The sequence below is a fragment of the Anabrus simplex genome, chromosome 6, assembly GCF_040414725.1.
Source record: "Anabrus simplex isolate iqAnaSimp1 chromosome 6, ASM4041472v1, whole genome shotgun sequence".
In the NCBI taxonomy this organism is placed as follows: Eukaryota; Metazoa; Arthropoda; class Insecta; order Orthoptera; family Tettigoniidae; genus Anabrus; species Anabrus simplex.
The window spans coordinates 91,509,610-91,536,348 of record NC_090270.1 but is presented as its reverse complement, the minus strand read 5'-3'; the positions used below and the strand labels follow the sequence as shown (position 1 = coordinate 91,536,348).

At 38.9% G+C, this 26,739-nt stretch overlaps 2 protein-coding genes across 2 annotated transcripts in view; one reads left to right on the top strand and one right to left on the bottom strand.

Annotated features, from left to right (window-relative positions):
- The window catches only part of rempA (intraflagellar transport protein rempA), a 185,998-nt gene extending 182,289 nt beyond the window's left edge, over positions 1-3,709 (bottom strand). Inside the window, exon 1 of the mRNA XM_068228322.1 lies at positions 3,563-3,709. Coding sequence (XP_068084423.1) covers positions 3,563-3,709 — 147 coding nt within the window. The remainder of the gene's footprint in view (positions 1-3,562) is intronic.
- A 1,621-nt stretch (positions 3,710-5,330) lies between these two features.
- LOC136876121 (uncharacterized) overlaps positions 5,331-26,739 on the top strand; it is a 529,911-nt gene continuing 508,502 nt past the window's right edge. Inside the window, exon 1 of the mRNA XM_067149803.2 lies at positions 5,331-5,711. Coding sequence (XP_067005904.1) covers positions 5,351-5,711 — 361 coding nt within the window. The 5' untranslated portion in view covers positions 5,331-5,350. The remainder of the gene's footprint in view (positions 5,712-26,739) is intronic.

The following is a 26,739-nucleotide window of genomic DNA, read 5'->3' as shown; positions in this document are numbered from 1 at the left end:
GATTATGTTTCTTTCGATTTATGGAATGGAAGAAGCATCCCTTTGTCTGCTGCTACAGAATCTTGTGGGTCTTATTGCGTTACTGTGACTATTGTCTGTTGTGGCTCTAGAAACTTCAGAAACTATGGCTCCTATATATTAACATCCAATATTTTAATGCCAAATTATAGTTGAATCAATTTTATTTTAACATTGCAAACAATTTTTAGCCAAATTTTCAAATTGTAAAAACTGTGATTTGGACGTCAATGTGTTTTAGAATTAAGAGTTAATCCATTTTAACATTGCAAATCATATTGTCATAATTTTTAATGTGTATATTATTCTTGTTTTAAATATTGTTATCACTGAAATTAGATTTACATTCAAATGAAATTTGTAACAACAACCCAAATATGACAAACCTTGGGGCAATTGTATAGGCTGATGATGCTTGTGAATAAAAGCGAAACATGTCCCGGTAAATTAGTGTTGTAACATTACAACTTAGCAACACAAACTGTAATTTGTATTGAAAAGGTGGATCAAAATAACCAACAAATTTTGAGGTCAGAGTTTGACAGAGCTGTGAGTGACCTAAATAGGAACAAGGCACCTGGAATTGATGATATTCCCGCTGAATTACTGACTGCCTTAGGAGAAACCAGCATGGTAAGGTTATTTCGTTTAGTGTGCAAGATGTATGAGACAGGAGAAGTCCCATCCGATTTTCAGCAGAATGTTGTTATACCTATTCCCAAGAAAGCCGGTGCTGACAGGTGTGAAAACTACCGCACTATTAGTTTAGTATCTCATGCCTGCAAAATTTTAACACGTATTATTTACAGAAGAATGGAAAAACAAGTTGAAGCTGAGTTGGGGGAAGATCAATTTGGCTTCAGAAGAAATGTAGGAACACGTGAAGCAATCCTGACTTTACGTCTGATCTTAGAGGATCGAATCAAGAAGGACAAGCCCACGTACATGGCATTCGTAGATCTAGAAAAGGCATTCGATAATGTTGATTGGACCAGGCTATTTATGATTCTGAAGATGATAGGGATCAGATACCGAGAACGAAGAATTATCTACAACCTGTATAAAAATCAGTCTGCAGTGATAAGAATCGAGGGCTTTGAAAAAGAAGCAGCAATTCAGAAAGGAGTGAGGCAAGGCTGCAGTTTGTCCCCTCTCCTTTTCAATGTTTACATAGAACAGGCAGTAAAGGAAATCAAAGAGAAATTTGGAAAGGGAATCACAGTCCAAGGAGAGGAAATCAAAACCTTGAGATTTGCCGATGATATTGTTATTTTATGCACAAGATCTTGAGAAGTTGCTGAATGGTATGGATGAAGTCTTAGGTAAGGAGTACAAGATGAAAATAAATAAGTCCAAAACAAAAGTAATGGAGTGCAGTCGAACGAAGGCAGGTGTAGGGAATATTAGATTAGGAAACGAAGTCTTAAAGGAAGTAGATGAATATTGTTATTTGGGTAGTAAAATAACCAACGATGGCAGAAGTAAGGAGGACATAAAATGCAGACTAACACAAGCAAGGAAGAGCTTTCTTAAGAAAAGAAATTTGCTCACTTCAAACATTGATATCGGAATTAGAAAGATGTTTTTGAAGACTTTTGTGTGGAGCGTGGCATTGTATGGAAGTGAAACATGGACGATAACTAGCTCAGAAAGAAAGAGAATAGAAGCTTTTGAAATTTGGTGTTACAGAAGAATGCTGAAGGTGAGATGGATAGATCGAATCACGAACGAAGCGATACTGAATCGAATTGGTGAGAGGAGATTGATTTGGCTAAATTTGACGAGAAGAAGAGATAGAATGATAGGACACATCTTAAGACACCCAGGACTTGTTCAGTTGGTTTTTGAAGGAAGTGTAGGTGGCAAGAACGGTAGGGGTAGACCAAGGTATGAATATGACAAACAGATTAGAGCAGATGTAGGATGCAATAGCTACGTAGAAATGAAAAGGTTAGCACAGGATAGGGTGGCATGGAGAGCTGCATCAAACCAGTCTATGGACTGATGACTCAAACAACAACATCATAGCATAGTTCAATACGGGTCTAATAATGAGATTAGTTACATGTAATGTCCTTGTCACGTCGTGAACTTTCCTTCTATTTTTCCCTCTTCCAACACTGACTTCTCGTTATAAGTAGTGGAAAGGAACAAACAAGGGCAAATCAAGTCATATACCATACTGCAGTTGTGCAGGAAAGTTTAGGGACACACTCTGATTTTAACATATGCAACCCTGTCCCTATATTACTAGATGACACAACAATGTTTTTAATTGTCAATTAACATTTGGAAACAAGTATTTTTTGGCACAAATGAAGTGTTTTTACGACGATGGATACTTCTGCTAGAAAACTGTACCGGTATACTTTTACAAGCAAATGAAAAGTGTTGACGCTTTTAACAACAAAATCCAAAATAACTGAGAAACGAACTTTGATGGAAATTTGATTTGTTGCTGGATTGTTTCGACAGTCCCCAGGTTGTTGAACAGCTCTGTTGGAATGTGTCTCTATCTTTGCACACGAATGCTAAAAGCTCAAATATTTAACTACCTTGGATGATTTTGCGTCTACGTGCACTTACCGACCCTGTAGACTAGTATAATTTTATTTCTTTTCTCTTCAGAAAATAAATCTACAAAATGGATAAAATGGGCACGTTTAAAACATGCTAGTTGAAATTACTTTGGTGCAGACATCATTTTGCAGAACGTGTTGCTGTTCATCTCTTAGTGACTCCTGACTCTTAGAAACTTACACTATACCGACAGAATTCGCCAAATTTTATTTTTTCTCGACAAGGGTGGGGGAAATCATGGTAAAAGTTGTTTGACAAAACCTAGTGGACGGAAACCTTCTCGCCTACAGAGCAGATCACAAGGAATGTTGCTGTGTAAACCGCAGCATGCTACGACTTACAAGTTTAGGTAGATTCCAAACCACTTGCATAAAAAAAAATTGCTTACCAGATAGATACAATTAGGAACTATAGGATATTAGTCTAAAGATATACACTGTATTTGCATTAGACTGGGTGATCTTAACAGCTGTTAATTTTATTTCTAAGTAGGTAGGCTATGGCCTGAATGTTTTCACCGAAGATACCTCAGTATTTTCTTCAAAACAGCTGACTGTTTTAAGCACTCTGAGATACAAAGAACAGCAATCTTTTGCTTGCAAACAGCTGACTGTTTTAAGCACTCTGAGATACAAAGAACAGCAATCTTTTGCTTGCTTTGTTTCTCTGAGTTATCTCATACACCTGTACCAGACATCAAACAAAGCCTTAAGTTACCAATGACTTAAGAATCTTCCTCTCTCACTGATCCAATCTGTCAGTGCTGTCATTGTTATATAGGCCCCTAGGCTTCTGCAGTCATTTAAGGGGGTCAGTGACAACAGCCTTAAACTGATGAGCACAGAGCAGCCCATCCCTCAATGCTAAACCTAAATCAACTGGAAATTGGGTGGTGTAGTTTGAACTCTAATCAAATAAAATTTTATAAATATTTTAATTCCTATAAAACTAATAGAATATTTACCAGTTCATCAAAAACTGTAACAAATCCTCCCCTTTCTTGACTGTAAGAAGCAACAGCTAACATGGGGTGCTGCAAGTGCCATTCTATGTTGATATTGATGCCAGCAGGATCAGGACTCTGAACTTTGTAATCGAAGTACAGCGACATTTCTAAAACTTCGGTATTGAAACCCGTGATTAAAGTTCAACACATGTATTTTTTCACTGAACCTGGCTATCAAAATGCATGTTTTGTATCGCAGTTACGAAAAGCCCGCACTTTCAACTTACTTAACCACTTTTACATCTTAACACGCATTAGTATAATTAATCAGAGGAGCAATTATACTCAAGCGCGCATGAAAATTAATGTTAACAACAAAAAACACAATATAATCCGAGACGAATGCATTTGTACTCCTAAATAGTTTACTGCCATCTTTACGATATAACATAATTCCGCAGAATGGCCAATTAACACATCTTAAAGCATTCGTTCGAATCACTTCCAATTGTTATGACGATTATCCTTTCACTGAAAATCATTGCACACAAGGGCATTATATACTCTTAACAGACGAAGTTGACACCGAATGGTATTTTTTAGCAACCGACGCTGGTTGGCATGGAAACTGACATGTCATTTGTTTACCGTTTATGTCAAGAGACCATAGTACATGAATTCCCCACATGGTTATGCCGTAGATGTCGCTCTCTGTGGCAATAGTGTAAATTATAAGTAAGGTGGCAAAGTTCTGTCGGTATAGAAGTAAGTTGCTAAGAGTCGGTAAGAGATGAACAGCAACCCGTTTTGCGAGAATGACTTCTACAGCGAATTCATTTTTACAAGCGTGTTTGAAACGTGCCCATCATTATCCATTGTCTAGATTTATTTTGTAAGGAGAAAATAAATCAAAATATACTAGTCCACGGGGCTGGTAAGTGCGCGCAGACGCAAAACCTTCCAAGGGTAGTTTAATATTTGCCGGTGAACGCCAGCCCAGTTAGCTCTTGGCATTCGTGCGCAACGATAGACACTTTCCAACAGACTTATTCTACAACCTGGGGACCGTCGGAACGTAATATTTCGCGGGGAGTCAGAAGATCAGATCCTGGAAAAAACGTCAGTGTCGGTACATATGAATTCAAACCGTGGGGATAGTTAATGCGCATTCATTTAATTAAAAATAAATCCTCGCTTGTTTCATTTTTATAATATTTACTTATTATTGTGGGACTGTGCGTGTTAAATGCGTAAATATAACATTGGAAGTCTCTGTTTGAAGTGCTTATTATGACGAAAAGTACTGGTAGTAATTATTTTATAACATGAAAAGAAAGAACATCTCAACAGATCGTTGAAAGGCTAGAAAGCAATTTCTTTAACAGTATGTTATAACAGTCGCCTACCTTTTACTGCAGCTCAGATTTCTAACCTCAGAATTAAAAATAAAAGACATGCAAACTTAAACATCAACATTTTTACACGCATGACGAGCACTTAAAGCTCCTGAGAGCGAAAGAATTTGTCTTTGTCTGTAATTTCAGAAATATTTCTTACCTAATGTGAAATCTACATAACTACCGTATTATCTAGTTATAAACAAAGCAATTATTAACAGTTTGCACAGTTTCTGTCCAAAAATAAACTTTAGTGTCTTCTGGAAGGTGACATTAAAAGTAACTCAATGTTTCTGCCACGTTAAGGTGCACGCGAGTGTGGGGCGGACCGCTGACGATGAATACTGGTGGTTCTTCGGCTTTGGCGGCAGTCCCTTTGGACGGAAATACGTGACCCCGGCACAGCGGAATGCAACCTAGTGCGTGGTTTTTGCTGGGAACTCTCCTGTTAACCACTGTGGCAACAGCTATGTTGTGCGGTGCAATTATGACAGATCACTGGGAACATGTTACATGGGATCGCGGTAAGCTAGAGGATATTGTGGCACGCCGCAGGAACACTAGTCGATCTCATGAGCATCAGAGTCTAGAATGGCTGCTGGATGGACAAGTGGCCAGAATCGTGATGAATGTAGAACTTCCAGCTCGTAAAAGAAACCTTAAAACAAGTGTAAAAAGAATTGATGAAACTCTTGAAGGAAACCAGCAACCTTCAGTGTTCCTGGTACCCATGCATGGAGGAATATGGACCCTCTGTGTGTCTCTTACTGGTGAGTGTTTTCTATGTCAGTACTTGGTTATAATGCATGCTGTTACTTTTTTATAATAAGAAGAAATACGATACTCAAATTAATGTCAATGCAAAGAACTGCCAATTTTATTTTATGTTCAGCTCATATGAACTGAAACAAACCGATGTTGGAGAAAGTAATCCTATCACGTGTGGCATAGGAAATTACATCCTCTGTCACACATCAACGTATACAGTAATTTCGGTTGTCATTATTTCAAGGAGCAATCGGTATGGAATTTCGTTGATAATCCATCAGATTTAATGCTCTCAAATTCCTATTATGTCAAGATTTCTTTATCATTGATTCGTTGGAATAATGCCTGTAAGGTCGACGAATGCGCGTTTATTTTTGTAGAGATTATAGGCTACAGAATTCGTAAGTGAAATACAAATTGATCAGATAATTTGTTGTGAGTGATTTTGAATATCTTAGGGTAAAGTAACAGCATTTTGAGTAATTCAAAATTTTCTCGAGAAATTAAGAAAACTTAAAAATGCAATACCCTTCCAAGAATAAAATGAATATAAAGCTCTTCAATTAATTTTTCTGTTGTTAAACGTATTTTAATAAAATATAAGAGTGGATTAAATGAAATAATTTATTTTTCTCCCCGATTCTTTCCTAAACGGTCGTGAAATCTTACTAAAAAACAGAAAGTACATTTGTACCATTTGTACCATAGATAAGTTTTATGTGACTATTGGTATCGTGATCATAACCACAGGATCTCTAGTTTTGTGTGGAATCCAAACTACAGGCACGTGACTTTTCATTTATCTTTAAAACAGCACAGATTTTTCAAGAGTATTCCTGGCTGTAGATAAAGCTAAGAATTACATTTCTCTTCATATACACACAACACACCGCATTACCGACCTCCACAGAAACATGCAATAGTGAATACATCTCTCCACATAGCGTTGGTGTCATGAATGGTATCCAGCCCCAGCATTTGCCTGGTGTGGAAATGGAAAACCACGGACAACCTTGTTCAGGGCTGCCGGCAGTGGGATTCGAACCCAGTATCTCCCGAGTGCAAGCTCGCACCTGCGCACCCTCAACCGCAAGGCCTCGGCGCTAATGCAGATTAAGCCTAACTTTGCGGCGAGATGCCCATTCTAACGTTAACCTTATATGGAGGGATGCATTTACTTCTCCTTCTTTATCTGTTTATCCTCCAGGATAGGTTTTTCTCTCGGACTCAGCGAGGGATCCCACCTCTGCCGCCTCAAGGGCGGTGCCCTGGAGCTTCAGACTCTGGGTCGGGGATACAACTGGGGAGGATGACCAGTACCTCGCCCAGGCGGCCTCACCTGCTATGCCTTGCGGGGCTATGGGAAGATTGGAAGGGATAGACAAGGAAGAGGGAAGGAAGCGGCCGTGGCCTTATGTTAGGGACCATCCCGGTCCCAGCATTTACCTGGAGGAGAAATGGGAAACCACGGAAAACCACTTCTAGGATGGCTGAGGTGGGAATCGAATCCATCTCTACTCAGTTGACCTTCCGAGGCTGAGTGGACCCCGTTCCAGCCCTCGTACCACTTTTCAAATTTCGTGGCAGGGCCGGGAATCGAACCCGGGTCTCCGTGGGGTGGCAGCTAATCACACTAACCACTACACCACAGAGGCGGACGATGTATTTACTGTCAGTGTAAATTAAGATGTGTATTAAGACGATAACAAACACCCTGCTCCAAAGCTAGAGTAATTAACCAAACGCGATTAAAATCCTCGGCCCGGCCGGGAAGCGAATCCATGGCCCTTTGAACCTAAAATCACTACGCTGACCATTCAGCAAAGGAGTCGACAACATTTTGTTATGCCATCACTTTACATATTCTATCAAATGTGTGGAGTTTTATTCGGTAACTCTATTCGTCACTTCGGATAATTTCCTTTTTAGAATATAGTTGCAATAATGTCTGACCGAATTCGCTGAACAGAGAGACGTAGTAATCTGAAAAGGGTCTTCTAAAAATAAAATTAAAGGTGCACCTTTTGTCTGTATCAGAGGCTTGCGAAAACTTGTTTACTCTCGGTTCGACTTCGATCGGTCGGCGAACATAATACAACGGTTATACTCGGTCAAACATTTCACAGCGAACTATTTTTACGCCCGAGGCCCGCATTCACCAACATCAGTTACTCCGGTGATACCGGTATCTTTGATTCCCAAAACTCGGATATTGCCATTATTTCGGGTAACGCTCACTTCTAAAACTCATTAACCACATAATTTATCTCAAAAAAACGTTTTCGTTTCAACCTGAATTTGGACCTTAAATTTATCATACTGTCGCAGTCATCGAAAGGTAAACAAGTTTGTAAGTCGGTTGGGTGCTTGCAAATAGTTTACCGTATCATAATTATGTCCGCATTTGACCAGAAACGAAGAACGAAGACTAATATGCCGTTCCAAGAGATAAAGTCAAAGCTTTAGGTAACCTAAAATGTGTTTCAAAACCAATACCATCGTAGTCCTCAAATTATGTAGCGCTTTCTTTTATACACCTAGGATGTTTTATTGCATTATTTTGGCCATACTCATCGCTGTAATTTTCTCTTTCATTAATTAAATATTCCAGTGGCCTACGAGCTGTCATCTTGAAACCTTATTATCTCAGAATATTCTCATTTTGTCGGTCAACCTTTAACCTTTTCACTGGTAAAGTTTTAAATCGTGATAATGCCCATTAACCGAGATAATTTTGTGGTTATACATGTGTATGTATGTATGTATGTATGTATGTATGTATGTATGTTTAGTCATCAGCCCGAAGGCTGGTTGGATCCTCAACAGTTCCGCCATGAGCTGTCATAGATGGCCTAGGCATCACTGAAGAGGCGTACTAGGGAAATGAGGAGTGAGGTAGTTTCTCGTTGCTTTCCGCACCGAGCCAGAAGTTGCTATTACATATCAGTCTGCCAAGCCCACTGAAATGCATGCACCAACCGACCCTATGATCAATATTTTCACACCATTCATAGCAGGGACTGGCTGCGTAAGGAATGGCATTACTAGCATCGCTCATACCTCAGTCACTCTCATTTTGTCAAAGCCAAGGATAAGACAGAGGCAGATCAATGAAAGTAACAAAATTGCTCTAGCCCATACCAGAAGACTTAGTGCACTGTAAACACTAGGTCCCGCCAGCAAAGGCATGGTTATACATAACCACGTTTTAACGTAGGCCTTGTCTGCGACTGTGAATTAATTCGTTATGAAGTAGTTCGTACTATTACCAGCCACAATGTCTATTAATTTGTATGCCACAACGTATTTTAGAGCTTATACTATATACTCTATCGTCAGGTGATGAAATGTTGGCATTCAATTGTTGAAACAATTTTTGTGCTCTTACAACAATTAGAGCATTCAATTTTTGCAACAATTCGAGACCTTAATGCTCTTGTAACAATTAGAGCAACGAGTGAATGTGCAAAAGTCGACACAGGAAAGTGCCGTTTTTCACTCATTTATTCCGATGCCGTGAAGAAAACGTTTTCGGGGTCGCTTTATATCCTATAATTCGTAGATCCAGACTGAAAGACAAAATGAGCAACTTTACTGTCCGTCTTTGTAGATACCATTTTCGATGGTTTATTTTCACTTGGGTTATAGTGATAACTTCGTAAAGTGCATGCTATTTTATTTTAAGCATAACAGAAACTGCTTTATACATCTCCAAGTGAAACGAGCTTGCTGGTAACTGAATAGCTGTTGTTACTAGAATTTCCTGGATTGAATTGAACGTTGTAAATGGCGAAGAGGAAGTGGGATTTTAAAAACGCTTTAAAGACTTTCGCTTTTAAGAAAGTGTTGTAAATGTGGTGAGATTTTTTTTTTTTTTTTTGTTAATGTCGTGTAGTTTTTGGAGAGTTCTGGCACCATACAGGTCTTTCGAGTTTGACGCCGTATAGGCGACTTGCGCGTCTGTGAGGATGACGCCTTACGTAGGACAAATTTTAATGATTAAGACGGTACAAAACAGCCAGCCCCCGAGCGTTTATACAATCAGATGTTTTTGCTGGCAAGACCTAATGTTTTTAGAGCACCATGTTTTCTGGTATGAGATAGAACAAATTTGTTACTTTCATTGACCTGTCTCAGTCTTATCCTTGGCTTTGACAGTATGAAGGGGACTGAGGTATGTGCGATGCTAATAATGCCATTCCTTATGTAGCCACTCTCTGTTATGAATGGTGTAACAATGTCGCTAATAAGGTCGATTGGGGCATGCATTTCACTAGGTTTGGCAGACTGATATTTAATATCTAGAGCCCGGATTTCCATGCAAATGCATCGTTTCTAAATAAGCTGTTTACGCTTCTGACACTTTGCAAATAATCGTTTTAAGACCAATCAGTTTCAATTAACCGTATTTTTCCGTGCATGTTTGTATGTTTTGGCCTTTTTGGGAGAGAACTCATGCATAATGCATATTTTGAAAATTTTGGATTTAATAGCGAGTAATTGGATATTTATATTGGATTATATGACTTTTCTTCTGACTTTGACGCATATATTATGTTAACTTGTATGATAGTGCCTTTTTTGAACATGGGTTTGCAGAATTTAGGACCGTACGCCCACGTTACAGTTTGTCTATTATTGAGAGAAAAATAAAATGTATTCCTGGTATATTACTTGACAACCAACGATAGATGCATAGAGTTCCTACAATTTAGTGAGCCAAGCACTTGCTTATCTACTGCTTCAGTAAACATTGGGAAGACCCCGCGTCGACCGCCCTAACCTTTAGAAATAAGGAGTTCCAGTAAAAGATGAACCCTACATTTTGCATTACTAAATGGCGGCTACTTTTTTTTCATTTATGTTAGATGAAGAAATCAAAACTTGAATCACACTCCCGCGACGCCGCGTTAGTTAGATAGCAGCGTACAAACCTTGGTTTTCAACTGAATCCTGTTTTGTTTTCCTGGAATTTCCTAGCCCGAACTCCGAACTCTCACTCTCACGATGAGACCTCGTGTCTAAATGGATCGAGGGAAAGGAATTTCTAAGCTAATTTTTGAAAAGAGATAACTTCAGATATACTTCGTCCTAAATGTCTTCATTTAAAATGAATCTGTCACTTCTTATGACGTAGAAAGATCATTTTCTGTGTTCAGGAATGTTCTGTCAGATAAACGAGTGAACTTAAATGAAGAAAATGTGCAGAAATTAGTTGTAGTACAGTGTTTCAAACGGAAACGAAAATATAACAATGTGGAACTGAATTTTGATAGTGCATATTGTCTAGTTTATTGTGTATGTTCCGTCATTTATTAGTGCACGAATGCACGCATATTTTGAGATTTGATAGTGAATGGAAATCCGGACTCTAATAATAACATCTTCTGGCTTGGCAAGGAAACCAACGGGAAAGTACCCCACTTCTCATTTCCCTTATGTAGTATGCCTCTTTAGTGACGCTTACGCCGAGGGCTGCAGTCGAGGGTACACATGGGTATATGCCGTATGCTCTATGTTTAACTTTACTCATTAGACTATGCCTTCTGATTTCTTGCGTATACCTTCTACTTTGGTTTCTTTTCTTTTTAATTTCGCTATTCTGTCAGTAAGTTTTAACTCTCCAGCTACGCTCGTAATCGTGAACATCGAAGGTTCAGCTTGATGAATAACATTATCAGCCTTCGCTTATTTGAGGCCATCACTGTTCGTTGCTTACGCCTCCAGCTTTATGTTCATACATTCAAATGCCTCACCAGTAGACCGATTTAAGCCTGAGAAATATATAAAGATGTGGCTGCAAAACCACCATACTGCAGCAAACACCAGTTCAAGAGTTTGTTCCAGTGAAACGCGTGATCGCAAATCAAGAGACACCTTGGATTGTTTTTAATGAACAGCCGGAAGTAGGTCCAGTAGAAAACTACTGTGTAAGCAAATTGAGATTTTCAAACTGGTCCATTAAAATATGAATTACCGGGCGTGTTGACCGTGCGGGTAGGGGCGCGCAGCTGTGCGCTTGCATCCGGGAGATAGTGGGTTCGAACCCCACTGTCGACAGCCCTGAAGATGGCTTTCCGTGGTTTATAATTTTCACACCAGGCTGTACATTAATCAAGGCCACGGCCGCTTCCTTCCCACTCCTAGGCTTTTCCTCTCCCATTGTCGTCGTAAGACCTCCCTGTGTCGGTGCGAAGTAAAGCAAAATATATAAATAAATAAATAAATAAATAAATAAATAAATAAATAAATAAATAAATAAATAAATAAATAAATAAATAAATAAATAAATAAATAAATAAATAAATAAATAAATAAATAAATAAATAAATAAATATGGTTTTCTTTGTCATCATAAAATGTCTTCTATATGCCTGATGTATGCCAAGTTGAGGGAAGTTCGTTCTAACCCACTAATTTTAAAAGTCATGGTGCTCTGGCATCCGGGATTTGTTATGTCCTGACTTAAAGTAAAAGTGCCATTGTCTTCTCAACAGTTGGACTGACCGCAAATATATGTATCACATGCAGCTAGAACATCATTGCAGTTTCCAAGTGTATACAGATCCTTCTTCCGTGATACATCCCATATGCTGTACCTAAGAAATCTAAAGAAAATTTGTTGTACATTATTATTATTATTATTATTATTATTATTATTATTATTATTATTATTATTATTATTATTATTATTATTATTATTATTCTCGGTGGCCCGTTGTCCTCTCTTGATTAGGTTCTGCGGTATACACTCTAGTAGTTTGAGTTTAACACCCATGGTCTAGCCAAGCACTCGGCCTTGCTCTTATAGAAACCACCAATCGGTGTTTTAGAATGTGGTTTGAACCTACACCAATTGAAAGATGCGTGGACCGAGCAAGTTGGCTACGAGGTTAGGGTAATGTAGCTGTGAACATGCATTCGGGAGAGGGTGGGCTTGAACCCCACCGTCGGCAGCTCTGAAGATGATTTTCTGTGATTTCCCTTTTTCAAACCAGGAAAATGCTGGGCAGTACCTAAGTTAAGGCCATGAGCGCTTCCTACCCTATCCTAGCTCTTTCTTATCTTACCGTAGCCTGAAGACCTAACGAAATCGGTACGACGTTAAAACGCGAGCAAAAATAGATCCGTAGTTTGCTACACTCAAACTAACCTCTTGACTACGCTTGTCTGTGCCGTGTATTAGAAAGCAAGGAGAAAAGAATAATAATATTATTCGCTTTACGTCTCACTAACTACTCTTTTACGGTTTTCGGAGACGCTGAGGTGCCGGAATTTAGTCCCGCAGGAGTTCTTTTACGTGCCAGTAAATCTACCGACACGAGGCTGATGTATTTGAGCACCTTCAAATACCACCGGACTGAGCCAGGATCGAACCTGCCAAGTTGGGGTCAGAAGGCCAGCGCCTTAGCCATCTGAGCCACTCAGCCCGCCGGAGAAAAGACAAAGGCCATCTCCCCTTATAGTCACTCCTTCCTCACTATCTCTTAATAAGATCCCATTTTGCAGGCATATTTAGAGTAGATTATCATTTTTCTTTGCGACGTCAAGCACATAGAATCTTTCACTTTCAACCAACAGAATAAAACATGAAGCAGAGTTTCTCCATCTTAAAGTATGGTTTGGCCGTCTCAATACAAAGAAAACCACGGCAAAAAATTTATGAACGCTAACCCACGGCATTAAAATGAACTCTACCAAGCGGCATAAAAATAAACCACCATAGCAGCTCACGACTTATCGTTCCGAAATAGAGACATTTTCTCGTGATCTGATCCCCTTAGTTTTTCGTGATATGGGTTGAAGTTTTCAACTTTACTACATTACTACATTATACTATGCCAACTTTATTGTGTCCTGTATGCCAAATTTCACTCTAATCGATTAGATAGTTCTTGAGATATCGTGGAGCGAGCGGCATTTCGCATTTATTTATACCTAATCGATTCTATCTAACGAGTGCTTTTACATTATTTATATTAACCTCCCGCCCAACAGATCTGAACATTTATCACGCGTTACAACTGCAATTGTACAACAATAATTCATCAACAAGAAGTTCAATAAATAAATAAATAAATAAATAAATAAATAAATAAATAAATAAATAAATAAATAAATAAATAAATAAATAAATAAATAAATAAATAAATAAATAAGTAAATAAATATTTCGTGAAGTCCCTGCAGTTTCTTTTTAAAAAAATACATGCCCTGTGTTTTAACCGAAGCCTTCCGCATTGCGGGGCTTTGTTCCACGGTAATCTTATACCTTGCTTGTATAGATAACACTTGTTCTGCCGAGCTCATCTCCACTTATCGAATATGATAATATCTAAATTACAAATGTTTGTAGAAGCTTCAGTTATTATCTGGCATCGCGAACTTCGTAATTCGGATTATACGTTCGGCGAAGTTCCGAGGATTAAAATCGTTAATGCTAATATTATAATTTCTTTACTCGCCTTCATAAAACTGATAACGCTTATCTTATAAACCAGTTCAGCTCGTTTTTCATATCAAATTACATTCAGACTCTTAATGGCAGGCTAGAAAGCAATTAAGATATTTTTATAATACGGTGTTGGAAACGTTGTAACAGCCGACTAATAAAATGAATTTGCAGGATAATGAGCATATTTCTACAAAGTATACGCCAAGATATTTTGCTGAGTATTACACTCCCAGAGTCATTCTCAACTGACAACTTCTTCCAGATCTTTATTTAAAAGGAACGTACACGAAATACCTGACAGATATTGGAATAATAATAATAATAATAATAATAATAATAATAATAATAATAATAATAATAATAATAATAATAATAATAATAATAATAATAATAATAATATATTTCCTTTCGTCTTGATCCAGGTGAGCACCACTGTAGAGTCACTCCAAAAGTATGTTTTACAGTCTTGGAGGTTTAATGCCCTTTTTACTTTTGTGCATAACAGGGTTGCTATGACCGCAGCTAACAATTCTAGGCGGGGTATAGTTATCGGTCCTAAAGGTGCAACCCTAGCTTTAGCTTGGACCAACTGAAATGACACAATAGCATCCTTTTCTGCCCTTAGGAATATACACGTAGCATATGACAACTTGCTGGCATCAGCAAGCACATGAATGGTTAATCCCGTGCTATCAAATTCCCATGGTACGAGTCTTCTTGGAATCCTGCATTGTTTCAACAAAGGCAAGTGTTTCACCCAAGAATGGAATTTGTTTGTTACTTGTGGTAATTCCTCGTCCTATCCACATTTTTCTCTCCAGGCTTCTGCATCAATAATTTAGGGATTAATGTTACTGGACACAAAAAAACCAAGTGGATGAAAAATATGTTGTACATTTGACAGTAAGCTTCTCTTAGAAGTTGAAAGTGTGGTTAGCTCAACTGTATTAATGATATAGAACATCTCATCTGACCGAGCATCCCACATAAGACCAAGTATTGAAACAATGTTCTCTGATTCTGATTTTTCTGGTGAACTGATTATCCACCCTCTTAATTCAAAATGTGCTGAACTCATCATTTTAGTAGATTTTTCAATGAACTCGCTCAACTGTTCTTTGGTTTCACAGGTAGTGACACAATTGTCCACATAGAAAGAATTCTGCAGCTTCTTGGCCATTTTCAGATCTTCAGCTGAAACTTTACTCAAGTGATGCGATATCGTTGCTCCTAATGGGCATGGGCTGTACGTAACCCCAAACACTACTCTGCAATGTTGCAATGTGATGATCTCGCCTTTGGAATAATCTTTCCACCAGAGAAGTCTTAGAAAATCCCTGTCATCCTCATATAGGCTTATCTGCAGGAACGCATTTTTAATATCAGCTGTGACCCCTATGGCATGCTTTCGAAACTGCAACACAAAATTGGGAATAATCTCGATTAAATTTGGTCCCTTCTCCAAGCATTTATTCAGCGAATTGCCATGTCTGTCCTTTGCCGAGGCATCAAACACAGGCCTAATTTTAGTAGTTAAACTTGATTCCTTAATTACTGCTCTGTGTGATAAATAGTGGCCTGGCGTCTCGTCATTCTCATTTACATCACGAAACCACATTCTATCCACTCCTACAGCACATCATCATAATCTTTAAGCTTGCCCAAGTTTATCAATATTCTAGTGACTGCTTCCAACCTCTTTTCAGCTAACTTCCTGTTATCCAACAATTCTGAATAGCCATCCTTCCAGGGGAGGCGAACCTCGTATCTCCCTTCAGATTCACCCTTCCAGTTTCATTGAAGTGTTTCACGACTTCCTCTTCCATCTCTTTCTTTGACTGAGACTCTGCAGGGTCCTTTATGCCAATGGTTTCTAACTTCCACAAGTATGATATATCCATTGCCTTACCACAGGTGAGACAATCTAGTGACTGATTGCCCTTAGCCAGATCTCGCTGACCCATCACTGTCCAACCTAACCTGGTTTCCAGTGCATACATATTTTTATCCAGCTTAACCAGAACTCCTGTAAGCAGCTTCCCCAAAACATCTGCTCCAAGCAACAAATGCACCTCTGGAACATTGACCCCAACATCTGTTAACTGAATGTTTCTAGTTGCAAGAACAGGATAAACATGTTGAGTTTCTAACCTTGGAACATAACCACATATTTTCTTCTTATCAAGTACTGAGACTGTGCATTTGAAATCCTCTTTTAGTGCTTGTAGTGTTACAGCATAAACATTGTGGGTCTCTTTGCTAATTTCTGCACCCCAAAACAAACAATGAGACATCACTTCCTTTCCCAGTTTTTGTAGTCCTAACTTCCTAGCGCTTTCTTTGGTTATGTAAGACATTTGTAACCCAGAATCTAATAAAATTCGTGCAAGCTTGACAGGTCCCTCACTACCAGAAACTTTCACAACAAGAGTTTGTAATAGCGGCTCTGCATTTTGATGGGCAGTTAAAGTCTCAGTGTTTTGATTATTTTGATTATCTTTCTCTTTGCATTTTCCCTCTCCTCTTTCTTAGTAACTAAATCGGGACCTAAGATAGCACAATGATCCCTTTTTTTTAGCAAATCATACACTTCACAAATGCTTTACATTTGCTCGAGTTATGCCCCTTCCTTAAACAACGAAAGCAAGCACCCCTTTTCTTCAAAATATCCTTCTTCTCTCCATTCTGGAGATTCCTCACTTTAGTAGTTAAACTTGATTCCTTAATTACTGCTCTGTGTGGTAAATAGTGGCCTGGCGTCTCGTCATTCTCATTTACACCACGAAACCACATTCTATCCACTCCTACAGCAACCTTAGCTTGTAGCCACTTCTCCCGGTACGTTTCTGCCGTGTCGAATCCTTGGCGTCGTCTTCTTCTGTCGTTTCTTTGACACCCCTAAGTACTCTTTTCATCCAAAGATAACATCCGCATTGCCTTATCTTCTAGAATACGGAATACTTTAAAACAATCAGCTGATCTATGGGAACTTTTATCACACCAGATACAACCTGTTTCAGTTTTCTGACCCTCACCTGAGTACAAAGCAGCAGCAGTGGGAAGTCTCTCTTGTTTACCTGGCTTGCATAACATGTCCTCCCTTTTCACAATAAAACTAGAGTGAGCAAGTGACAAACTTTCTTCGCTCTCCACTTCTTGTTTTATAAACAGTAACAACTTGCTTAGGTAATGATCGTGATCATTTTCTGATATATGAGATACACGAACTCTCCCCCTATGCCTTCATAACCTCTTCTGGTAATGCAGACTCCACCAGAGGATGCAGCATTGCCTTCATAACCTCTTCTGGTAATGCAGATTCCACCAGAGGATGCAGCATTGCTGCATACTTAGCCTATAACTAGTGACTCCTAAAGATTCCAAAACTCTCAATTGAGTTTCTAATTTATCATGGAGGCTTTTCTACCTTCAGTAGCTTGAAGCAGAACAAGATTTAGAAGTTCTCGCACATATATTTCTATAAGTGATTCTTCCCTGGCATACCTGGATTTCAGGTGATCCATTGTCTTTTCGCTCCGGACGGAGGGAAACTCTCAACTAGCTCCCTGGCCACGGAACCTGGAACAGTAGCCTGTAGAAGATACTGAAATTTGTCTTCCAGGTCCATATCACTACCGTCGTTTATTTTCTTAAACTGTCCCCAAAAACCAATCCAGTTTTTTATATCTCCATCGAACTATTTAAGCTGTAGCTTGGGTAAACTGAAATTTCTTTTCTTCGTAGTCTCGATCTCACTCGCTAAGGCTTCACCTCCACCAACAGATAAATTCACTTGAAAATTATTTTCGAACCTAACCTTAGCTTGTAGCCACTTCTCCCGGTACGTTTCTGCCGTGTCGAATCCCTGGCGTCGTCTTCTCCTGTTGTTTCTTTGACACCCCTAAGTACTCTTTTCATCCAAAGATAACATCCGCATTGTCTTATCTTCTAGAATACGGAAGTATGTCAACATTTCTTCCGCATCTACGACTGCTTCAGATATTTTTGTTTGAAACTGGCCATATGCACTCGTAAATAGTCTACGTATTTGTGATCTTTCCTTATTATACTGTTTAAGCTCCTCCATCTTAACTACGTCCTGTCACGGTCGCCAGAAAATGTTCCGTAATAATAAATTTGGAGCTTAATCTATAAGGAAATAATTTATTGCACAGGAATATTTTCTAACACCTTTTTTTCAACAAAACTTCCAATAGACCAAAAACCCCTTCACCTTGTGCACTTCACGACTGTCATCTTTTTTGAAACAAAACTAAAGGGAGGCCTATCATGATACCAACCACTACAAACACATAGGATAGAAATCAAAATTCTCTTAACACGCCGGTTCTCACAAAATTGCACGTGGTATCGATCGCATAACTTGCCACACAAGGAACAACTTCAGTCTTGACTCTTCACATGGTTCATGGAATCGATCCGTGCAACAAGACTTTGGAGTGAAAGCCGTGGATCGCGAATCATGTCACAAGGTGCCTCAGCTCGTAGTTCGTTTTCTTCCAGTCATTTGTCATCATCGCGCCTGTGCTGTAGAAGTCAATCCAGACGTCTTTCTTTTTCCTCTGGTGGTCGGAGACTATTTCTTCTTAAGCTGGCGTGGATGGCAGTCCAAGCTGTAGGCGAAGATCTTCCAAAAGCATCGTTGAAGGACATCGAAAATATTAACGCCACGTAGGGCCTATATGAAGCGAGTCCTCGGCGTCTCCAAATTTTCCCCATCCAGATTGATCTACGAGTTGTGCAGCGAAACGATGTTTGGAAATTATCGAAGATGATTCGCAATTGTTTCCGATCTGTATCCTATATAAGCAGCCATCGGGTGCATATCGAGCAGGCAGTTTTTTTTTTTTGCTAGGGGCTTTACGTCGCACCGACACGATGGGATAGGAAGGACCTAGGAGTTGGAAGGAAGCGGCCGTGGCCTTAATTAAGGTACAGCCCCAGCATTTGCCTGGTGTGAAAATGGGAAACCACGGAAAACCATTTTCAGGGCTGCCGATAGTGGGATTAGAACCTACTATCTCCCGGATGCAAGCTCACAGCCGCGCGCCTCTACGCGCACGGCCAACTCGCCCGGTCGAGCAGGCAGTGATCCTAACACGTGGTATTTACAAGACAGTGAATGTTTCAATCTCGTAGGCAACGATAAAATATAGCGGTAATTACAAAGAGATTTGCAGAAGCGACGTCATCACACTTATAAGCAATACATTCAGTTAAATATGAAATTATATACCTATGTTAATCTCATTTTACTAATATTATTTATTAATATTTCATCCAGTAAATAGTCTTACCAAATACAACTCGTGTTTTCATCTTATTCAGATGATTTCCCTCGTACTGCGCGTTCGTGAATTATCGACAAGACGTCCAACTCCATGCATAAATGGTTAGCGTGCTGGCCTTTGGTCACTGGGGTCCCGGGTTTGATTCCCGGCAGGGTCTGGAATTTTAACCATTATTGGTTTATTTCGCTGGCATGGGGGCTGGGTGTATGTGTTGTCTTCATCATCATTTCATCCCCATCACGACGCACAGGTCGCCTACGGGTGTCAAATCGTAAACATGTCCTCGGACACTCCCGGCACTAAAGGCAATACGCCATTTCATTTCATTTCATTTCATTTCATTTCATTTCATTTCATTTCATTTCATTTCATTTCATTTCATCGTCAAGATGAAAAACACTCGTTATACTCTTACACAGATCCAACAGATAACCGCCCCAATTAGGGAATCAAACTGGTCAGCCTTTTTATCAGTTCTCACTGAACAATAATTCTGTCGTATCGTGGATGAGGGTTTGTCAAATTTCCTGTCCTCTATTTTACTGAAATTTCACACATACAGTCATGCCGTGGAGTACGGGTGATCAATCATTCACCACTAATCTGCATTTAGGGCAGTCGCCCAGGTGACCGATTCCCTATCTGTTGTTTACCTTGTCTTTTCTTAAATAATAGTAAAAAAATATGGAAATTTATTGAACATCTCCCTTGATAAATTATTCCAATCCGTAACTCCTCTTCCTATAAACAAATATTTGCTCCAATTTGTCCTCTTGAATTTCAACTTTATCTTCATATTGTGATCTTTCCTACTTTTAAAAACACCACTCAAACTTATTCGTCTACTAATATCATTTCACGCTATCTCTCCACTGACAGCTTGACTGCTTAGTTGAGCAGCTCGTTTCCTTTCTCCTAAGTCTTCCCAGCTCAAACTTCGCAACATTTTCGTCACGCTACCTTTTGTCGGCAATCACCCAGAACAAATCGAGCTGCTTTTCTATGGATTGTTTCCAGTTCTCGAATCAAGTAATCCTGGTGAGGGTCCCATACGCTGGAACCATACACTAGTTGTGGTCTTAGGCCTACCAGACACTTAAATGTCCTCTCCTTTACAACCTTACTACAACTCCTCAAAACCCTCATAACCCTGTGCAGGGATCTGTATCCTTTATTTACAATCCTGTTTATGTGATTAACCCCAATGAAAACCTTTCCGTCTGATAATAATTTGTTTCAGCACCGAGTTTGGTCTAGCCTGTATGGTGGATTTAGGGAAGGCCAACATAGATCCTGTCTTCATTTGAGCATTTCTATAAGGTGCGAATAAAAATCTGATGTTTATAACTTGCAATTCTTGCTTAAAATAGGGTTTTCAACGCTTTCCTGCCATGGTGAGATAAAATTGAAAACCATACAGAATACCACACCGTGGCATTACAGTGTGAGTTCAGTTGAAACTTAAGTACACTAGCTGTAAAACAGTTCATTTGTAATTATTAACTACAGTAAACTTCCGGTTAATCGGGCTAATGAAGAAGATAAAATGCACCAAAAATTGAAGAATACGGATTAATAAATGGACATTTATAGAATAACTTTACTTTGTATGGTGGTGCTAATTTCTTCAGCCCTTAGTTTCAGTTAAACCACTGTAGAAGAGCGATATCTAACTCTTCATATGTAGACTGTTTTAAACTTTTGCGTTTTCGATGAACCCTTTAGGTCCATATCGAAGGATACCTACCTTTCTTACCTATCAGCAAGTTCATGAGATCTGTCTCTTGGGTCGTATTGGGTTCTTCGTCACTTGCTGAGGTTCAGTAATTCTAATCTATCTACTAAAATGAAAGGTTTGTTTAAAATGTTCCTATTTATTCAGTAATATCATGTAGCATTTCTGCTATTCCACGGTATCATTTAACTCCATTGTGTCCACTGGACACCACAATTATTTTACATAGAGGGTCAGAACACAGGTGTGAGCTTTTGACGTAACTGCCTGATGGGCCTTCTTACTCGAAACCATTGTCTCAATTATTAATTAAAGAAAGGAAAGTCTGGAAATCCTTAAATTCGGCTTCCATGTGAGACTACATGTACCATCATAGTGATTCCTTATGGTCCAGCCCTCGTAACGCGAACTCTGGACTCTGGGTATAATTAAGGCAGTCCAATCGGCGTGTGCCACACAGTGGTTATACGGCATGGACCCTTAATTGAATCGATGTGACCTGCGACTATGTCATGGACCGACCTCTAAACTTCAAAGTTACTTTAAAGCCATTGTGGATGATGACCGCAAGGAAAATTATGCTACAGTGGCATATGGCCCTAATCTAAGTCACTGAGGTTGATGACTCCCTGACCATCCAAGTTTCTAAGCTGAAGGCTAAACACAGTTAAGTTACATCGGTTGATGACCAAAGTTTCCACTTTACTATCCCCAGCACATTCACTGCTCAATCAATCAAAGTTAAATAATACAACAATAACAATGCTCACAATAATTTGTGGCAGTAAAATCCATTACCTTCGGATATGTCCCCTTAATCGTTACGTTAACATTTACACATTCCCCAGAAAACAAACTAAGATTTCCAGAATGCATCTCCAAGTTATTCGCTTGATTTAAAGTTATTTCAAAATGCGGTTTCACTGAATTTAATAATTAAATAAATTTAAATGATTTAATGAAATCTTAAATAACAACAAATTCTATCTCCGTGGACTAATGGTTTCTTTACAAATCCCTACGCAATTGTGACGTAAAAATTTTAATCCTGTGATGTTTATCTGTTGATTCCGATAGCTGGAAAAGAACTATTACATCATTCATGTCCAGTTTATATCTTGTTTCATGACCTCACACTTTAAATCTAATCTAATCCTAGCCATTATTAACACTTGGATAACCCTAACCAAAAGCAACTCGCCATATAATTACGATGCCATATCTCGTCATAACTTTTTATAAAGTTTGCGCACCCCTCACAGACAAACAATCATCACTGCCATCGCTCTATATTTTGGACGACCCTGAATTTGGCTAATCTTGTTCATTATACTCTAAGTCCATGGTAGCAAATGCATATTACGTTCCCGATTAAACAAATTTACAGTGTATAATAACACACACGTTGTTACCGGATGAAAATTTCAACTAAATCCAACATTTAACGTTATCCCCTGCCGAGAAATGCAATCTCAATTCAATGCGTAACACACTCTGCCTGTCCCGCTATCCCAGCGGTGAACCCCTATCAGCTGACGGCATCTCGCCCAAGCCCGCTTGACAGTGATATGAGACATCTGTCGTTCTACCTAACTGGCCTCTCAGACTGCAACCTTTAAACTCTGCCGACATAATTAAACAAATCCGATATTTCTAGCCAACAAAATGCATATAGATTATACTTCAAAATGCCCACACTTATTATACACGTCGCAAATTCATATCGCCATGGATTCCCTACTTCTACTTTCCATCCCCAAACATTATAAAAAACCTTCCTCGGGCTTCCACAAGTCCCGGCTTCATTGACAGGTCTTCAACCTGATTCACAAATCTCATCTCGACTCACACAACAAAACTAACCTCTGTTTTCCAAACTCACGACTATCACTAACAAAAGAACTGGAATAAAATCCTTACTAGAATCCACGACGTCTAATACCGCACAGTGTTTTAACAATGAATAACTTCGCATAAATGATATCGTATTTAATAACTGGATTTTTACGAAAATGACTGAAAAATTCTACTAAATCTTTTTATATTGTCAGTCAGACACAGTTTAAATGGGCCTAGGAAAACGTTTCACTCCGTGACGAAATTCATCACTCTATACTCTCACCCGAGAGCGCGCTTCCACTCGATTGAAAATGGGTAACGATGGATTTCTTATATTATTTACGTCAAAATTCCAGACAGAAAAATTTTACGTCGAATGAACATCTTAATTTGACGTCACAAAATATGGGCACTAAACACACGGAAATGAGATCTACATTGGACGTGATATCACTTCGAAACCCTATTTAATAACATTTTACAACACCATGCGGCACTCGCAAGACTTCAAAATTTTATCCAAGTGGAAAATAAAACAAATGACCCCTTTTCGTCGTATTCTGACATTTACAAAAAACACATAGGGGCGAACAAACTGCGTCGTATATACTCTTTTCAAATACATATATTTTGGACACTATGAAACAAGATATAATAGGTGGTAAGATGGTAAGTCACATACCATAGGTTACGCCATCGATCATTATTGGGCTCACCAGCGACCCTGGCATTTTTATTTAGCCATTTTTACATTTTTGGCTGTACAGATCATTTTTATTCTTCTGGTTTCCTGGAAATAAAGCATACAAAAGAAAATGCCCTTCACTTGTTTTTGTTGAGCGCACACGGTAGACTGTAATTATTTCCGCACACGAATTACTTTCTTCATCCACTCCAAATTTTATTCGGTCCCTTGACCGTCCTATTTGGTACAATTTTTTCCACTCAAGAAACTATCTCCACATGGAGTCAAGACCCCAGCCACATCGACTGAAATATGTTGGTTGGACTTAGTCTACTTTTGTCGTTCGATTCTACAGAGCAGCTCAACCCTCTGTCTTCAGCCTCGTGATACAAAATGCAGGGGCTTCGTCATGGCGTCAATATCTGTAACTTTTCTGACTTAACTAAACTGTAATTACAAGAGTTCTGAAGGTGACTACATACTTGCTACATTTCCGGCGGTAGTGTTTATGGACATTTTAAAATTTATACATGTTCAATTTGTGGGATAAATGACCTCATTTGATAGGCACTATATTTTCGACTTGGCTTGGGCACGCAATACACACGCGCCCTTCTGAAATAGTTCCCAAAATGACTTAAGATTCTTCCGCCGTTGACACGTGTGAATGACGTCACGTATAGCAGAGCATGGGACAGAAGGCAGCCACCCCCTCGCCACGTGTCAATTCCGTGCTATCAAGAATCGAACTTCTTATCCAATTGACAATTTAATACATAATATTCTTAGGGCACAAAGGTCATGGGTTCAACGACTATGTCTGTTCCGTACGAAATTCTCCATCTGTATTTTATAAAAATTGCACACAAATTGTTCTCTGTTTCATAATATGCCGCCAATTCAGCATCTGACGCTCCCTTCTCGAAGTTCACTATTTAAAAAAATAAAACTTACAATTCTTACTTTATTGCTAAAACGGAGTTTTCAACATTTTCCTGCCATGATGAGATAAAATAGAAGACAATTAAGAATGATTAACAACAGACATGTTCACTTTGCATACATATCTTAGACCAGGGATGGCAAACCTTTTCCGACTAGCGTGTCAATTAAATTCTTGTTTATTACACTTAACTGTCTAGTGAGCCACCGATTATTTTGATTTAAAACTAGCTAATGTACCCGTGCTTCGCTACGGAATTCTCAGAAAGACTGTCTTTGTGGTTTTCCCAACTGAAGTCAACATAGATCATTACAATGACGTTAGTAGGAATGTAGCGATTACAAGCAATGCAATCATATAAAATAATCAAATAAAAACCCGTACATTTTCTTACTCTTAACGAACAGTACTACGCTGCCGATTTAACAGTCCAAAGTTCCAGTGCTGGAATGACCAGACCGCAGACAGCCACGAACACTCCTCTGCCATTATTCCGTTAAGTGTGCACACTGCTCATTCTAATCAGTGTATCAGAGTAGGGAATGAATAGCTGCAATGCTATGATGAATCAGTGTGTTACGTACCAGCAGTATCAGAAAATGTATGAACCAGAGGAATGGCATGCCAAATAAGAAAGTTATATAACTCTCCAGCTATTTCCCGCCAATATTCAGCCGGGCTGTTATACTCGGTACGCAGCAGTAATCCCATCTATCTGAGATGAGTGGCAGCAGAGGACACAAAGCACATCACAACAAACACTGGTCAATGTAATGTTATTGTTGATAAATTTTATGAGCTTACTATATTGTATATCTTCACATTTAGTTTTCTTCCGACTCTGTGATATCAGAGCATATTATAAAATAATTTATAGTGTAGACTGTAGTTCCTTATTCCTCGAGTTTACATACCGATTTTCATTAAAATCTGTTGATCCATTTTCTCGTGACTAGGCGCTGATATGGACTTAGCAACAAAAATCCGAATTCATGAATATCTTTGTTTTCATAGCCGGTAAAGTAAAACTGTATAAGACATAAATGATTGGAAATTTAAAATTATATAACATAAATATTTGAGAATTATATTTTAGGCCTTCACCTAAACTACCATTTCACTCAGCGTGAATACAATTATTTCTGGCCTAGATTGTAGCGACTTATGCCCCAACATTACATATCGATTTTCATTAAATTCTCTTCAGCCGTTTTCTCGTAATGCGCGTACAGACAGACAGACAGACAGACAGACAGACAGACAGACAGACAGACAGACAGACAGACAGACAGACAGACAGACAGACAGACAGACAGACAGACAGACAGACAGACAGACAGACAGACAGACAGACAGACAGACAGACAGACAGACAGACAGACAGACAGACAGACAGACAGACAGACAGACAGACAGACAGACAGACATTACGGAAAATTTAAAAGTGTACTTGCTTGTTACTGTGGACACGGCCGATACAGAAATACAATTCTTTTTAAATTCTGAGCAATGTACAGACAAAACTCTTATTTTATATATATGTAGATAGAAGATCATCATGAAAACCTCTCATTTCACTTCGCTTAGGTATTAGATTGCATTACATATGCATCCTTTCGAGTGAATGTTTCATGATTTCATTTTTTAAACATCCTTCAAAATTACATTTCAAAAACAGGTAAATTTTACATGAATAAGATATACCTATTTTTCTTTAACGTACCGGTCATTTGTGAAAAATATGGCCATATAATTAACTGTGACATCTTTATTAAAGCGCAAGGCTATATTGGTAGATTTTTAACCTATTTATTACATGTTTAAAACATTAAAATTTGTTGGTATATTATGCGGCGTGTCACGGAAGTCGTGTTCGCATGTTTCCTAGTGGCACGCGTGTCATAGGTTCGCCATCTCTGTCCTAGACGGATAACAAAGTATGCGGTACTCTACTGTCGCATGGCGCTGGACTTACTGCTGTCATAAAAGATGCATTTCTGAACAACTGTATTTAGAGAAAACCTAGTTCAAAAGCAGGAACGAAATGCATATTACAGTACAT